Here is a 16196-nt window from a genome sequence, read left to right as displayed (position 1 = left end):
TTAAGTACCCTGTGCTTACCGTCCAGGAGAAAATGGCTTCATTCCTGGAGAGCTTTCACGCGGGAGGTCAACTCTCTGACTTGATTCTTGAGACGCTCGTGGTTGCTGAAAAAATCAACAAACACCTGCCTTTCCCTCCCCACCTCATGTGCGCGATTTTCAAAGATCTGCAAATTTGTTTGTAACATGAGGTCTAGAGGTACATATGCAAGGAGAGACAAGTAATACTATTATTCAGAGCTCTTTATACTAGTGTTTTTTAAGTCCTCTCATCTGCCAAAGTAATACTGGATGAAAACAGAGAATTTCCCCATTTTGTCTTACCCAACTTGAAGAAGCTTCAAGATTTACAGAAGATAAGCACACATAACGATTCCAATATATAACAAGCAACACATGTTGATTCCAATAATCTTAAGGATGATAGCAAGTCTACTACCTTTATCTTTTGAGTGCGAGCCTTGGTTACTTCTTCAACAGCAACTTCAACTTGAGCATTGGCATTTTCCATATCATCAAGTGCTCGCATCAGTGGCTGCAACAAAAAACCGGATGTGATGAAATACAGGATACACAATAAATAACACAATCTGATGGCTCAAAGAGTGTACCCAGGGCGTCAATACTGGCTCTGCAGTTGTTGACGATGCAAATAGAAGCTGTTCAACTGTTTGAATCAGAGTGCATCTGTAGAATTGAGACGTGTGAAAGGACTCCAATTGGACACGTATTGGCACACTAAAAAGTGAATATGCAGGATACAACAGATTGATTAACTTTGCATGTCACAAATCTTGCATAAAATAAGTCAAGCTGGCACCCAAAGCAACATGCTCATTGCCAGCTTGGCTTCATGTAAGGAAAATAGCATCCAAGCCAGTGGTTTGTTGGGTCTTTTTGGAGGTCAGCCTTATTGTTTACTATACAGGATACACCAAATTAAGAATGTGTCTGTTCATACAAGGAGCACTAAAAGCAATCATATTTTAGACATGAAATAAGGTAGTGCCTTTGTGGTAACTTACAGCTCATTGATACATCTTTTCCTGTCAGCTGGAAGAGTATTTTCAAGTTCAGACTGAAGAGAAAGCAAGTCGGATTGTAGTGCCGATATCTGCTGAACTAAAGCATGTGCTGACATGTATGTTGGTACTGCTGCTTGGGAATCTGTAGAAAAGAGTAGGCAACATGAAGGATAGGAGAATAAAAATAAATGAAACTGCATACTGATTGGAGTTATCTGCTTACTTGAGTGAATACATAGTAGGTCTCGCACTGCATGGAGGAAAGTGTCACGATCATCAATTGCTCCTTGTTCACGTACCTCAGACGCAGCTTGAATTAATGAATTGCAATGGCCCTAAAAGATAAAGTAAACATGAAAAAAAATCAGAATCTCTATGAAGACAATAAGAACGAAGAAACATGAATAAACACTAAAGAAGTGAGGACATGAATACACACAAAATAAGTGAAGACATGAATAAACACTGAAGAAGCGATTACACAGAAGACAGCAACATCAGAGATTACTTACCAGACGGGTGTTGACTGCCGATAAGTAGCTATGTAGCTCAGATTCTATGACTCTAAGCAATGCGTGGGCACTGGCTATGTGCTTCCTTTCAAGTTGGCAAGCAATCTTCAGAAATTGGTGTCTAGCAAGCTGATTAACCAAGTGGTTGATGAACTGTAAAATAAATAAAATGCCAAGACTATCAGAAGAGAACAAGAGAAGTGTGGGAGTGTATAAATGTAATAGGAAGCCTAGCCAACACAAGAACGTATAAAAAATAGTTTGTTGAAGACCAAAATTCAGTAAACAAGTAAACATCATTACTTCTACTGGCTGTAAAACACCATCTGCTGAAGGTGATTTGACAGAGTAAATTGCTGAAAGCCACCACATTTGTGGCAAGAATACTGCAAAACTACCGTTTTTGTCAAAAACCACGAAAAACCACCATCTCCGCGGCAAGTGAGTAACAAATTGCACTAATTCAAAACTGAGCAGCGTCTAACAGCAAAACTGACGGGTGGGCCTGTTTGTCGGGCTGATGTGGCAAAGACTAAGGTGTTGGCCTGCTGAGGTGGACCGGGTCCCACATGTCAGCCACACACTTCTTTCTTCATGCTTACATCTCTTTTCCCCTCTCTCTCCCCTCGTTGACTTCGGCCCTGCCCCGGCGGCGACAGCCTAGGCTCCCGGTGTCCAGCGAGGTACCCATGCGAGGTCAACGGCGAGCAGATCCGCTCAAGCTCCGGCGAGTGCCCCTCCCGCCGATGTAGCCATGCCGGCGGCGCACGAGCCTGGAGCCCTAGCTGGCGAGCAGCGTCGTTCCTACTCCGGCGAGCGCCCTCCTGCTCCGGCGAGCGTCCCTCCCGTCGAGGTACCCATGCCGGCGGCGCGCGAGCCTTGCTCGGAGCCCGAGCTGCCGGCTGCAGTCCCTCCAGCGACACCGCCGGGGTCTCCTACCCTGCCCTCGACCTTCCCGCCTCCCTGCACTCTGGATCCAGTTGTTCACCACGCCGTCGGGGTCAAAGTCGCCGCCGCACACGGGCCACTTGTACGCCTTGCTCACGATTGGGGGGAGAGGAGCGTGGTCGAGCGCTAGCTGCAACGAGGCATCTACCTTGTTCGGGAGTGGGACGGACAGCGGCCTCAGGCTCAACCGCGGCCGACAATGGCGACGGCGGCCTCTACCTCGGCCTAGGATGGACGGGTCATGGCTACCACAGGCTCGACCGCGGCCGGCAACGGCGACGGTGTCCTCTGCCTCTGCCCGGGGCAGGACGAGCTGCGGCCCCAGACTTGACCACGGCCCGGCGACGGATCCGTCTCGCCGGAGTGGGCCGGTGGTGAGGGAGAGAAAAATGTGGGGATGAAGGAGATAAGAGGTGGCTTACAGGTGGGCCCCCGTCCACCTCAGCAAGTCAATGACCGACTAGGACTAGTCTTCGCCACATCAGCCCGGACAGACGGGTCCCACCTGTCAGTTTTGTTGTTAGTCATGGCTCAAGTCTGATTTAGTGCAATTTGTTACTCACTTGCCGCGGAGGTGGTGGTTTTTCGTGATTTTTGACAAAAGCGGTAGTTTTGTAGTATCCTTGCCACAAATGTGGTGGCTTTCAGCAATTTACTCTGATTGGCATCTATCGGTGCACAGCACCAAACAAACCAACACACTGGCATTTCATTGATCAGTAGACCACCTTCTGCATGCAATGAAAAACCCAACAGTAGTATAAAATCAGTTTTTCTAACGCATGCCACCAATTAAATCTAAAAGAAAGCACCAAAATGCTGCGTGATTGCCGCTCCATCATTTTATTTCATGCAATTGCTTTCGAATCGCTCCAGAGTTTATAACCAAAAGCAAAATAATTTTTACACAACTTGAGTGAAATCATACTCCTGAATAAAAAACTAAGTCACATCTTAGTTTCATGACAATAGAGGGTATACCACCAATAAGAACATACAAAAACAGAACACATCGAAGATTGTAGAAATGGCATATATTGTGAAGATGTGCTTACAGTTTTCTGCCTGTTGATATAGTATTCCTGGCGCATGACCTTTAAATCGTAATCGCCTAAATATTTGGGTGTTCAGAAGCATGTTAGAGAAAAAAAATCATACAGAACAACGATAAAAATAGAAATACTTTGTGCTAACCTTGCAAAATATATGTGCCTTGAAGTTGAGCAAGTTCCGAACAAAGGCATGGTATGGTCTGGAGGAGAGAAGTAGATAGATCAAAACAGGCTTATGCCATGAAAGATTTATCATATGCTAAGAGAAGAATTGGGGCATGGTCGATGCACTGCAGTAAGAATTCTTATTGGCATCAATGCCCTCTAAAATGCTAAAAATGTATTTTGGTGGGATGGTGTTCTGGATAAGAACCAATCGCACATTCACACTCCAACATATTTCCTAAACAACAGTAGGTAGCTCCAAAAATGAGCACATAGATTACTCCAAGGGAGTAGTCAATTTCACAATACCACCATATGTCTTTGAAACAGAAGTTAGAATACATTTTGTAGTTTCTAGTCCTGCAAGAGGTAACTCAACTCCGTACATGGATTTGGGAAAATTGCAAAAATACCACCAGTTGTCAGTCTGGGTTTGAAACCACTGCAAAACCAGTCTGTTGTCGGACACTTAGTTGAACTCCAATACATGTTGATATTCAACAAACAAACCTATACATTCTGCTGTTAAATTTGTGCTATTCCTCTAAGGAACAAAATATTCTGCATGGGTGTAGCATTAAAGGTTTAAAACTTCAGTTTATCAGATCAAGACTTAAACTTAACTTAGTAACAAAATGCATTTCTAAAGATGGAACTGTGTTTGTTCACATACCTCAGATATGAAAGGCTGCACCTTTTGAGTAAGTGTTGAGAGTTCTCCAGCAAGCTCAGAACTTTTTCTCCTGAAGATGAAAGGCGATGATAAGAGGTAACCGAGATCAGAAAGATCCTTCTTATTCTTCAGATATTATGTCACAGTTAAATAAAAGGAACACATCTGAAAAACAGATAGAACCACAATCAAGATGAGTAACATAACATATACCTAAGAGAATGTATATCCCGATGTATGTGAGCCTCGTCGGAGGATACTTGAGATTTTAAAATTTGGAGTATGGCGTGTTGTTTAGCATTCTCAACTTGTGCTTCAATCCATTGTCGTTCACTTGTAGCAAATCTGTTGATAAATTAGAGTAAGCCCACAGGCCACATCAAACGACTGCTGAAAATAAATCAAAACCCGAAATGGACACTTTTAAGCATTGACGAGCTTATAACACTGAAGAACACACAATGGCAATGCAATTCCACAAACACACATATACCAACAAACCAATAGCAAATACAAAATGCAGCATGCAAATGGAGGAATTGCAGCTTTTTATTTGTTGGATCTCAATGTGATACGACTAATGCCTACCCGTTGCAATTGGTCATGAAATCTGATCTGGTAGAGACACCAACGAATGTTACCTTGTTTGGGTACCTGCTTTTCAGTGGAGAGTTTCTAGATAACAGAAGAATAGCTCGTAGTAGTTACCAAAGAAAATTAGAATTTTAAACTTCAATATGATTATCGGCAATTGTTTTCCTGCATCAGTTTTGGACATTTGGCCCAAAGGGGAGGTATCAGGTGCAAACGTGAAAGCAATTACATGCACCATTGGATAAATGATGGATATAAGAGATTTAGTGGACCATGAGGTGGTGAGAGCTCTGGTAAACGTTTCCACGGGTCATTCACAAATTTCACATCAATATGACCACAAAATTTCATGGATCTTCTCAATCCATCGCTCATACAACAATACACATGAAAGCACACATGTTTGCACCTAAACAAAAGTTTTCACTTGATACATCATGAGATTATAGGAATCATACATCAAGATAGAGATTTTTCCACCTAAACATGAGTTTTCACTTGATATCATGGTGCTAGCAGAAAGATTAAGAAAAGTTATGAAGCGAAAGACACTTACATCGAACGGAGTCGTTGCAACTCAGCCACACGTTGGTGATGATGAGATTTTTCAGAATCTCCTGCATACAAGAACATGGCTGTTATAACCTGTTCATCTTGAAGCACAATCTGTTGTTACAGTATTACAGTATCTATGACCTTTACAGAAGTTCGAGTAATGCCTTTATGGGAGATCAACTACAAACAATTTACTGCAGAAGGTTCTTACCTCTTGCCAGGCCATTTGTGATGTCATCAAGACTCACCCAGGAACATTTCGATTTCCCCTCCTCCGCAACAAGTCGAAATGGCCCCTGGCAACATGACAGAACAAAACTAAACAACTAAACATTTCGAAGTGGTTACGTGGTACTAAAGCAAGACATAAGGTATGGCTGCAACAGAGATGCACAATTATGCATAAGAAGATAATAGATAAGTCCCAAAAATCTGGTGGTGAAAATTATGGATAAGGAGTGCAAACATATTATTCAGCATAAAAAGCTTCATGCAACATTGGAAACAGGGAAATATCCAACTTCACAGGCACATGCTGTATTTTTTTTATAATGAATATGATATTTTTGCACCTAAAAGGCTAAAATAAAAGTTAGTACCGAGTAAAATACTAAATAAAATTGAGTATAGGTAAAAGTGTACACCAGATCTTTTTTAACTATCTTGTATTATTTACCTATGTTGGATTTGCAAGAGGCAGCAAGATAGTAGGAGTTTGAAAGTGAGGTAATTAGTGATGAACATGGTTCACTGCTTGCCCACTCTGGAACAAACAGAAGTTATCTCGTTTGTTGCAAACAATGACAACCACAAAGAATGTACCTTCTCAAATTGCTTCGAGAACCACCGGTTTAGCTCCTTTGTACAAGCCAAATCCCCAATAACATACGGATGGAAGTCTGAATATGCCAAGTATATACTGTCCTCTGCATATGCATATCACGAATATTAATCAAACTATAAAGAACTACTCGATACAATGTTATGTATAATTGTATGCACAAGTTTGAGTGTATACCGTCTCCTGAATGATAATGTGCCAATTCTTGGGTTGTAGCAGTAATTCTTCCAAGAACTGCATTCATCTGAAAGTTAGCAAAAACATCAAATCAAAATTGTTGGAAAATTATATAACAGGATAGAGATCCACAGCAGCAAATTAAAGTTATTTATATGAACCAAATAAAGGGCACACAGCAACTACCTAGCTCCGTTTCAAAACATTTAGGCAAGGGCACACATTGGAAATAGAACTACAACCACACTCTTGATTTCTTCAACAGAGAGATCTTTTGAAACGGATTCTCCTTGCGCTACGGAAGGTTTACGAGATTAATAATGGTGTGTTTAAAAAGAGGAGATACATTTTCATGGCACTTTAGGAAACATGCTATGTATGCATGTTATTAGTTAAGCCTTATCATGGAATAACACTCAGTTTTGAAGGTGTGGTGTGTTTTGGGTGTTTATCTCTTGGTGTCCACTTGAAGGGTGTTGTTGTACAAACATAACAATGAAACGAAGTTCCTACCATCAGAATCAAAAAGAAGTTCTACACCAGAAGCCAAGGTGAAAGAAGCATGATCAAGAGTAAATAACAAGGAAGAAGACAACATGCCTTTTATCCTGTTGTCGCATACCAATTCAATCAAAAGTAAAAACATGAATAAAATTGTTAAGGATGCAAGACAATGAAAATTACCTCCAAGTTTCTGGATGAAAGTATCTCATCTAGTGATATAAGTTGCACGCTAACTGCAGACATAGCTGATACACGTGCTCGTCTGCCTTGAATAAGCGAAGATGCTTGCCCTGCAAGCATATCAAATTGTGCTTGCTGCCGTGCAAGCTGCCTCTGCAACTCAAAAACTTCAGCTCTATATGCTAGTTTTGCTTCTCTGCAAGCAAGCAAACGAAATAACCCTGTCAATACAAGCACATAAGAGTAAGAAGAAATATTTTATTCTGCAATTGGTACTTCCACCTAACTAGTACTTCCTCCGTCCAGAATTACTTGACGCTCAAACGGTTGTATCTAGACATATTTAGTGCTATATACATCCATTTGAGCATCAAGTAAGTCCGGACGGAGGGAGTATTTGACAGCAACTTGACACAGAAGAGGAAGGTTCAAAAGCAGATAGGACTGATGTTCTGATGTGGTTATAATCAGATGTTATGGGCTTATGGCTGAGGGCCTTAATGCAGCAGACACATATGACATGAGGCGGTCAGCGCCCTTCGGCATTAGGAAGGCAGCAATTACTTGCCCTTTCAGTAATAAAAGATTTGGCCAGTCCTAATTGTTAGGGATAAAAACATTTCTTAGTTCTTTGAGTTGTTTGGTTAGCCCTTTACAAGGATGTGTCCCTTGTGTTCCTTGTGTATCAGGACAGCAGGCAGATAGAAAGATTAAGCTTTGAATAGAATAAATAGTATTGTTGCCTCTTTTTCAATCAGGCATCAAAAGCCTAAGCAAGCAGCATGGTCGTTCAGTCAAGGGCTTGTGCGCTACCCTAGGTCCTCACCCCCACCCAATCCAAGTGTCCTATTAAGCTTCATGTTTAATAGTATATGTTAGTGATCCACTCGTCACCATCTCGTAGTCCTGGCCTGGATTCTCAGGAGCCAGTTTCCCACTATAATTAGGTGTGAAACAGTCCTACAAGTATAAGTGCATCAAAATAAATGCAGCAACAATTCAAGCATGACATGGCTTTCACTAATCACCATTACTTCCTCCGTCCTTTAAAGAGTGTACTTCCAACATTGTTGGAGGGTCAAACTATCTCAAAGTTTGACTGAGTTTATGCAAAAATATATCAATGTTTGTGAAACCAAATAGATATATGATGAAAATATATTTTATTATGAATCTAATGCTACTAATTTGATGACATAAATGTTGGTGTATTATTGTATAAATACGGTCAAACATAAAAATGTTTGACTTTCCAACAATGTTGGAAGTACACTCTTCAAAGGACGGAGGGAGTAGTTTATAAAAAGTGAAAGTTGGCGCATACCGAATGTCAAGAATAGTTTCTTCTGCTTCAAAGACAGCCTCTTGATTGTCTTTCTTGCTTGAAAAGGCTGAAATACTATCAAAAGCAGAGTCCAAATCCTCACCCTGAGCAAATAATACAGGGCATTGCAAGAGTTAAATGTTTGACAATGGAGAAATAGGTGTTTATAATGCATAGAAGAGCTGTTGCATTTAGACAATATATCAGGAGACTGTTAAGTGCTAACGACTCACTTACATGATATATGGGTGCAAACTCCAAACATTTGCAAGAATTTAATTAATGTTTTTAACTCAAATGTTTGCGAGCAGGGTTTCAGATCTTGGATAGGATAAATTCATAGATGGTTTGTATTTTCCAACAAAAACTGAGAATTTACCAATGCCTAGTTTATTTCCAAGAAATGGTACAAGTTCTTTTACTACTTTATTTGATTAAAGACTCGTTATACTGTGCCATCTGCCATCTGGCATCTTGAACTCACTTCTAAGGTCGCAGCACATCCTATATTCTTAGAGATTACAGAAATACTAAAACTAGACAGCACAAAAATGTCCCAGTGGGTGGACATACCTCTAGCAGTCTCCCCTCTTCCACGAGTTGCTCATACCTGTCAGTCATTAAAAATGTAATCATGCACATATAATTCAGGCAAGAGCAAGGCCAAAAATCCATCAATGCAAGTGCAATTCTATTTGGTAACTGAATATTATAAGCACATTCGGCTATTTATAACCACAAAGTGCGAACAAATTCATAAATTTTGAAGCACCAAAATTCCCCAAGTATGATACAGCAAAAAAACCAAGTTTTTTTACAGGAGACCAGCATATAGTTAACACAACTTCCCTTAATTAATTTGTAAGAAGTCCATTGTTGAGTGGTTAAAAGTCAATTACTGAAGTGCGATTATCAAACCACATGAAAGCCTATGATACATGACCCATGCTTAGTCAAATTGCGGTCAGAACTGTAGAGCAGTTCGTCGCGGGGATCAGAAAATCCTGGCATTTCCAGCTAATCTCCAAAATTTCCCCTGACAGATACAGAAACCCGCCACTAGAACCCTAATGCACCGTAGCTCCCCGGGCAAACCGCAGAAATTCCGGTACAAATCAGCACCCAAGCTCCCCAAATCTCACTGACGCCGAGTCCCTCCAATCCCAAGCATCAAACCGCAGGTCGACTAGTAGAACCACAATCCGAACAAGCGCGCCAGCAGCAGAAACCAAACGAAACCGAGACCCCCGCAAGAAAGTCGTTGCAGTAGTAGAGAGAGGAAAGAAGCAGGCTGGGGGGAGGGGAGAGGGGGGTGGGGGGATTTGGGGCTCACTGCGAGAGGTGGGACGGGGAGAGGACGTTGGAGGGGCGGAGGCAGGAGCAGATCCAGGCGAGCAGCGGGCGCGCCTCCTCGTACTGGAAGGGCCACTCGAGCGCGTCCGCGTCCAGCGGGTCCTCCCCGTCGAACCCCAGCTCCGTCAGCGCCGCGCACAGCGCCGCCCCGCTCATCCTCGCTCCCCCGAGCTCGCCGCAGGCCCCGCTGTCCCGCGGTGGTTGCGCACTTGCGGTTGCGGTCGCGGTGGTGGTGGTGGGTGGGGACGGCCGCGGCCGGCAGCGGAAGCCGGTAGAGGAGGAGTGGAGTGCGTTCGAAACAACAACCAAAAAATGGTGAGATCTGCCTGCCGGCTGGCGCGTCCCTCCCAATTCTTTCTCGAGCTGCTACGTTGAAGGCCCAGATAGTTGGGCCGGACCGAGGTCCATACAGGCCCAACTAGTTACTGGGCCGTACTTGACTTGCATATGCACGTCTCTATTTTTTTTAACAGTCAAAGTCGTTCACATACACAAGCACACACTGGCCCCTATCAACGCACGCACGCATACACACTTTATCCCCTATGAGCACCTTCAAAAGACTAAGTCGGCATACCATCTTAAGATTTTACGAAATCACCTTAAACGCCACACAGTTAATGGAAACGTCTCCTTCCACTGAACGCCCGCCGAAAGCCTAAAATAAATACAGAAATAATGCGAGCACCAATATTAAGTCTAAAACTTAAGAAGCCTGCTATGCGTCGGTCCACGGATCTTCTTATGCTTTGCAACAAAGATCTTGTTGTAGAAACATTGCAACAAAGATCTTGTTGCACAAAAATTCCGAAGCATAATCTCTGTTACAAATGTTTCACCAAAATCTCTGTTGCAAAATAGAGAAAAGAAGTTCACCCCGCTAGATCTATGTCAGATCCGACTAAAAAAGTTGGCCGACGTGTAGCAGCCCCGAAAACATAAACCCTGATGGATTAAAGATACAACTATCCTCCTAAGGGCATCTCCAACGGTGACCTGCAAATTTCCTCCCGCATCCATCCGCGAACAGGGGGACCCACGAATAAGAATACGGGAGGACGTCATCTAACCGTAGACACACAAATCCGGTCTTCCTCTTTTTTTTTTCAAGTCTGCACGATGAAATAGCCGCATGCAAAGGATACAGACGTTCAAACAGCCGCATGCAACATTAGTTTAAATCTAAAAAGGTTCAAATATTACATCCCAACATTGTTGTCCCCTTTCATCGACCACTGATGCTCAATCAGATCTTCCTTTAGCTGCTCGTGAGTTGGTCGATGCCGAATTTGTTGATGCATTTGAATAAACTCTTTAAATGTGGCCGCTGGTCGGATTCTTGTCCGGAAGTTAGATAGGATCATCCATGTTCTCAAATTTCAGAGCCGCGGCAACATCGTCACCCTCATCCTTGATGATCATGTTGTGCATCATCACACATGTCATCACCTCCCACAAGGTATTCGGATCCTATTGTTTTGCAGGTCCAGGAACAATTGCAAAACAGGACTGAAGAACTTCAAATGCCCTCTTGACACCTTTTTAGTTGCTTCTTGTTTTTAGGCAAAGTGAGCCTTTTTCTGGCCAACTAGGATTTGATATGATGTTGACAAAGGTAGCCCATGGAAGATAGATACGGCGATCGTTGTAGCACACTGATGTCATTGTGGGACCCGAGCATGCCAAATCCAAAGTCATGTGATTCAACTGCTTCAAGAATGATGGTGGACTTCTTAACATGACTTTGATATTGCCCTTGTAAAGCCTTCGGACAATTCTTTTCATTTCCAGTGCATGTAGTCAAGAGATTCAAGCAAAACTGGGCACCCTCTTGCTTCTGGGAGAGGACGTTGGAGGGGCGGAGGTAGATCCCTGCGGCAGCCCCGGATCTAAATCCGGAGCAGGTTGCGTCGCCCAAGGACGGAGGGGTGGACCCCGCCCCGCAGGCCGCACACTCATCGGCGGTGGAGCCGAACACATGTCTCACCTCTATGGAGGCCTGTAACCCCGGGCCCCCGCACTCGTATCCGGTTGTTGGTCCCGGTCCGCACACTCTCGAGCTAGCCGAGCCAGGTTGGGCTCCGGTAATGGAGTTTACCGCTGCGGACATCTTTCAGCACTCGCCCTTTGGCGACATGCTGAACTCATTAAAGTCTCTCTCTTTGTCAGGAGGCTCTGGGCCGAACTATGTCCGGCTTGAGTGGGAAGCAGCTGACGAAGGAATTCGCTGCCCACCCACCACCCTCTTTATTGCCACGGTCGATGATTTAACCGACGTGCTTGACTTCGACTTCGAAGACATCGACGATATGGACGACGATGCAGGAGACGTACAGGAGCCACTGCTCACAGGGCGGTGGACAGCCACCTCCTCATATGATATATATATGATGGACACTCCGAAAGAAACCAATGGCGATGAGGCAACGGAGGATAACCCCTCCAAGAAGAAAGCAAAGCATGGGCGTCACCAGCGCCGCTCCAAGCCCCGCCAAGGCAATACCGGCACCGGAGATGAAAACAATCTGGACGGTGCCGACGATGAATACAACCCCGATCAGCCCGCCTTCGAGTAGGACGAGCAGGAAGATGGGCAGGATAGCCCAGACGAACAGGCGACAGACGGGTATCCGGAGGAGGACAACTACATGCCCTCCTCCGAAGACGAGATTAGCCTCGGCGACGACGAGTTCGGCATGCCCGAGGACCCCGCGGAGTAGGAGCGCTTCAAGCGCCGGCTTATTGCCACTGTGAGAAGCCTGAAGAAGAAGCAGCATCAGCTTCAAGCTGATCAAGACCTGCTCACAGATAGATGGATAGAAGTCCTGGCAGCCGAGGAATATGGACTCGAGCGCCACACGGCTGACCGGCCGCCTCGAGGTCGGGATAAAACGGCATATCAGCCCGAATACCAGCCTGCACCCCCGCACCAGTTTACTACGGCCCGGGGCAATACTCAGGACCTGCGCGATAGACTGGATAACGCCGCAGGACAACCAAGATCGATCCACGGATCACGGGGGGGCGCCGCAGCACATGACGATGACCGTCATACCGGATACACCAACAGCAAATCCGGCCGGGCCAAATATAACCAGTCAGACGCAGCCGGACTGCGTCGCGACATAGCCCGACACAGAGGCGCCGCACACACCTCTGCTTCACCGATGAAGTGTGACACCCCAAAAATTTTGTGGTTTTGTTTTCAGAAAGGGCCTTCCTTGGTTTGAAGAAGGTCATTTAAACCCTTCTTAAAAACCCTCTTCTAAGTTTGCCCTCTCAAAAATCTTTTCTTGGATTTAGTTTCTTCTAAAAAGAAAACCTTTTGGTTTTGGGCTTTTGTTTGATTTTGATCCATTCTTGTTTACTATGCCTCTTATGGTAAAACTTCCCCAAAACCCCCTCCTTCCACTTTGGTGCAACCCAAACATTCTGTCCAAACTAATAAAATCCATTTTTGGATTTTCTTCCAATTATTTCTTTTCCCAAAATAATTTTGTCCTTTCTTTTGAGCCTAGGTGATTTGCAAAGCAAGTACCCTAATGCCTTTGATTCTTGATCCCAAACCAACTCTCCTGGATAGTCCTTTGCACCCACAACCTAGAACCATCTTGATCCACTCTTCTTCTTTTCAAATATTTCAAAATTCACCCTCTGCAAGTTTGGACCAGATTTGCCACATTTGGTGAAATTCATATCTACACTTCTCCAAAAATTCCACCAAAATTCAGGCAACCCCTAGCTGCAATGAGAGACCACTCCACCAAAAACCAGCTCAAGGAAAAATCCCTACATGCCAGAATCATTCTGTCGAACACTTGGCATGCACTGTTACTGTTCATATTCAGTAAATTCAGAGTTTCAGTGTCGTTTCTCCGTCAGTAACTTTAGTCACATGTCCACTGTGCTTTTGGCTCGTTGCTCGCAGCCCCTCCCTCTTGTCCGGAGCACCACACGCGCGCTTGGCGCCTTCCTGGCGTCGGTGGCGCCCTGGCCCGCCTGCGCCGGCGTGCTTTGCGGCGGCAGAACCACCGTAACAGCCGACAGGGGGCAACACTGCGGCATAACGCCGTTCGGCGCCGCCCAATCCTCCTGAGAGCTCTGCGTGGCCACCTCCTTGCCAGCGCACGCACGCAGCACCGTCGCCGTGGCCTGGCACGCGCATAGCGCGTTCTCTGCCGCCGACATGCCGCGCGGCCGTTTCGTCGAGGACAGGCTGTAACCACCCCACCCGTGCTGAGTTGGACGCTGAAATGGCACCAATGCTCCATCTAGATGATGCTCAAGCTCCTAAGCCGACCGTCCAGCCACAGCGCCACTGTAATCACTCGCCGGACTTATCCGTTCACGGCAACCGCCTCGGGCCGGCTATAAATAGCACCCCCGAGCTTGCTCTCGCCCCCGCACAACTCCACCACCTCACCAGACCCCGCCTAGCCACTGGAAGAGCCTCGAGGGGCCTTTCTTCCTCGACTCCGGCCACCTCCGTCCGCCTCGGGTTCCGGCAACATTCTCTTCGGTGAGAACTCCTCCGCCGCCCTGCTCTTGCCCGTAGCCTCGTACCACCACCAGGAGGCTAACCCCCACTCCAATTTAACCCTCGCAGCTATCTCCGACGAGGTCCACGACCGCCCGAACCGCCGTTCGCTGGAGCAAGGGCCGCCGTCGACACAGTGCTCGCCGGCGACCACCACCACCACCCACAGACGCGGAAAGGTGCACTGATCACGAAGGTAACCCCCGATCACCTTGCCTCGCCGTGGATCGCCGCCGGCGACCACCGCACCTCTCGGGCGCCGTCGCGCTCTGTTTCCCTCGTTTGAAAATTCAAACCTGACGGGTGGAGCCCGCCTGTCAGTTTCTCAGCCGTTTCTTTTAAACGAAACGTTTTCTGGACTTTTCCGCAGAACCCCCTGGAAACTTTCTGTTTCATTACAGATGGGTCCTTAGACCAAAACTCTTATAACTTTTAAGCAGAAAATGGTTTTTGATTGATTCTTTTTCTGTCATCTTTATTTTTCTGTCTAGTTTTTTGTCATATTTATTTGAAAAATTTTTGGAATACTTTTCTGTTCACTCACAGTATTTACGTTACGTACGTATTTTTTCTTATACCGTAGATACCGGAGGAGGTGACGGAGCTGCAAACTTCACACAGTTAAACTCTAACTACTCCGAACCAGGCAAGCATGTTTGAACTCTTGATATGATGAGTGGTTGTTGCATGTTGCATTCTAGTATAGTCATGGCATGTTTATGAACATTTCTTTGAATGTTATATTTCATGCACACAAGTGGAAAGTAAGTTTCGGAAAGCATTATGTTGTTGGATACATACTTGCATGGCCATGTGATGGCATGAGGATGGGTAAGATGGCAGTGTTGTGACATGCCAGTCTTATGCCAGATTGTTTGACTTCCGTGTCATCGTGAAACAAATCACATTCCCATTCATTTCCTTCTTGTACTGTCACATGTTTTCTGAAAGGAATATGGCTTAGTAAGTTGCAAATCGTTTTCCTGGTACACACCAAATAGAGAGGCCGGGATGAGGGTTCCATGGCCCTGGATTAAAGTCCGTCATCCGGTCAGGGGGCATGGGTGTTTCCGGTTGGGACCGAGAGGGGGGCACCCCTTAGAGCGCGCGTATAGAAATTTGATCCCATGCTATTCAAGGTTGTGACCTCCCCATCTCAAAGTTTTTCTTGGACGTTCTCCAGGGTGATTCCTGGCATCGTGAGGTGAAATGGGTGTGTACTAGTTAAATGCGTTTCTACCGAAATACCATAAACGGAACTAGTCCATTCGTGGCTACGGAAATCCGTTGGATGTGGTCAGTCAATACCAACTCTGCAGAGTCACAAATCTTTCAATCATCTTGTACATGTTCAAGTACTATATTCATCTTATCTTGTCAGGTATCAGCCTCAGTGACAAAACTCCGGTGAAATACATGTGTGGTAAACCTGGTTAAAAGATTATTCTTGTGGATGGACTAATCTTGTTATTCACATTTGTTACAGGCCCTGTCTGTGATGTCGCTCAGACGTCCGACGGTGGCATACTTGTTATTTACATTTGTTACAAGCCCTGTCTGTGATGTCGCTCAGACGTCCGACGGTGGCATACTTGTTATTTACATTTGTTACAAGCCCTGTCTGTGATGTCGCTCAGACGTCCGACGGTGGCATACTTGTATTTACTTTTATTGTAAGCCCTGTCTGCCATGTCGCTCAGACGTCCGATTGTGGCATTTCTTTTAAAGCCCTGTATGTGATGTCGCTCAGACGTCC

The 16196-nt window shown here is 45.1% G+C and overlaps 1 protein-coding gene across 1 annotated transcript in view; it reads right to left on the bottom strand.

Annotated features, from left to right (window-relative positions):
- The window catches only part of LOC123159545 (AUGMIN subunit 3), a 10924-nt gene extending 695 nt beyond the window's left edge, over nucleotides 1–10229 (bottom strand). Inside the window, exons 1-18 of the mRNA XM_044577376.1 lie at nucleotides 9884–10229; nucleotides 9124–9160; nucleotides 8551–8654; nucleotides 7227–7422; nucleotides 6543–6609; nucleotides 6347–6450; nucleotides 5736–5820; nucleotides 5526–5586; nucleotides 4589–4720; nucleotides 4376–4445; nucleotides 3680–3737; nucleotides 3541–3596; nucleotides 1538–1690; nucleotides 1249–1360; nucleotides 1026–1167; nucleotides 612–687; nucleotides 440–535; nucleotides 20–167 (exon numbers count right to left, since the gene is read on the bottom strand). Coding sequence (XP_044433311.1) covers nucleotides 39–167; nucleotides 440–535; nucleotides 612–687; nucleotides 1026–1167; nucleotides 1249–1360; nucleotides 1538–1690; nucleotides 3541–3596; nucleotides 3680–3737; nucleotides 4376–4445; nucleotides 4589–4720; nucleotides 5526–5586; nucleotides 5736–5820; nucleotides 6347–6450; nucleotides 6543–6609; nucleotides 7227–7422; nucleotides 8551–8654; nucleotides 9124–9160; nucleotides 9884–10059 — 1854 coding nt within the window. The 5' untranslated portion in view covers nucleotides 10060–10229 and the 3' untranslated portion in view covers nucleotides 20–38. The remainder of the gene's footprint in view (nucleotides 1–19; nucleotides 168–439; nucleotides 536–611; nucleotides 688–1025; nucleotides 1168–1248; nucleotides 1361–1537; nucleotides 1691–3540; nucleotides 3597–3679; nucleotides 3738–4375; nucleotides 4446–4588; nucleotides 4721–5525; nucleotides 5587–5735; nucleotides 5821–6346; nucleotides 6451–6542; nucleotides 6610–7226; nucleotides 7423–8550; nucleotides 8655–9123; nucleotides 9161–9883) is intronic.
- Between the last annotated feature and the right edge of the window lie 5967 nt (nucleotides 10230–16196).

This window comes from Triticum aestivum, chromosome 7B (genome assembly GCF_018294505.1).
Source record: "Triticum aestivum cultivar Chinese Spring chromosome 7B, IWGSC CS RefSeq v2.1, whole genome shotgun sequence".
In the NCBI taxonomy this organism is placed as follows: Eukaryota; Viridiplantae; Streptophyta; class Magnoliopsida; order Poales; family Poaceae; genus Triticum; species Triticum aestivum.
Note: the sequence above shows the minus strand (reverse complement) of the source record. Positions and strands in the feature narration are given on the sequence as shown.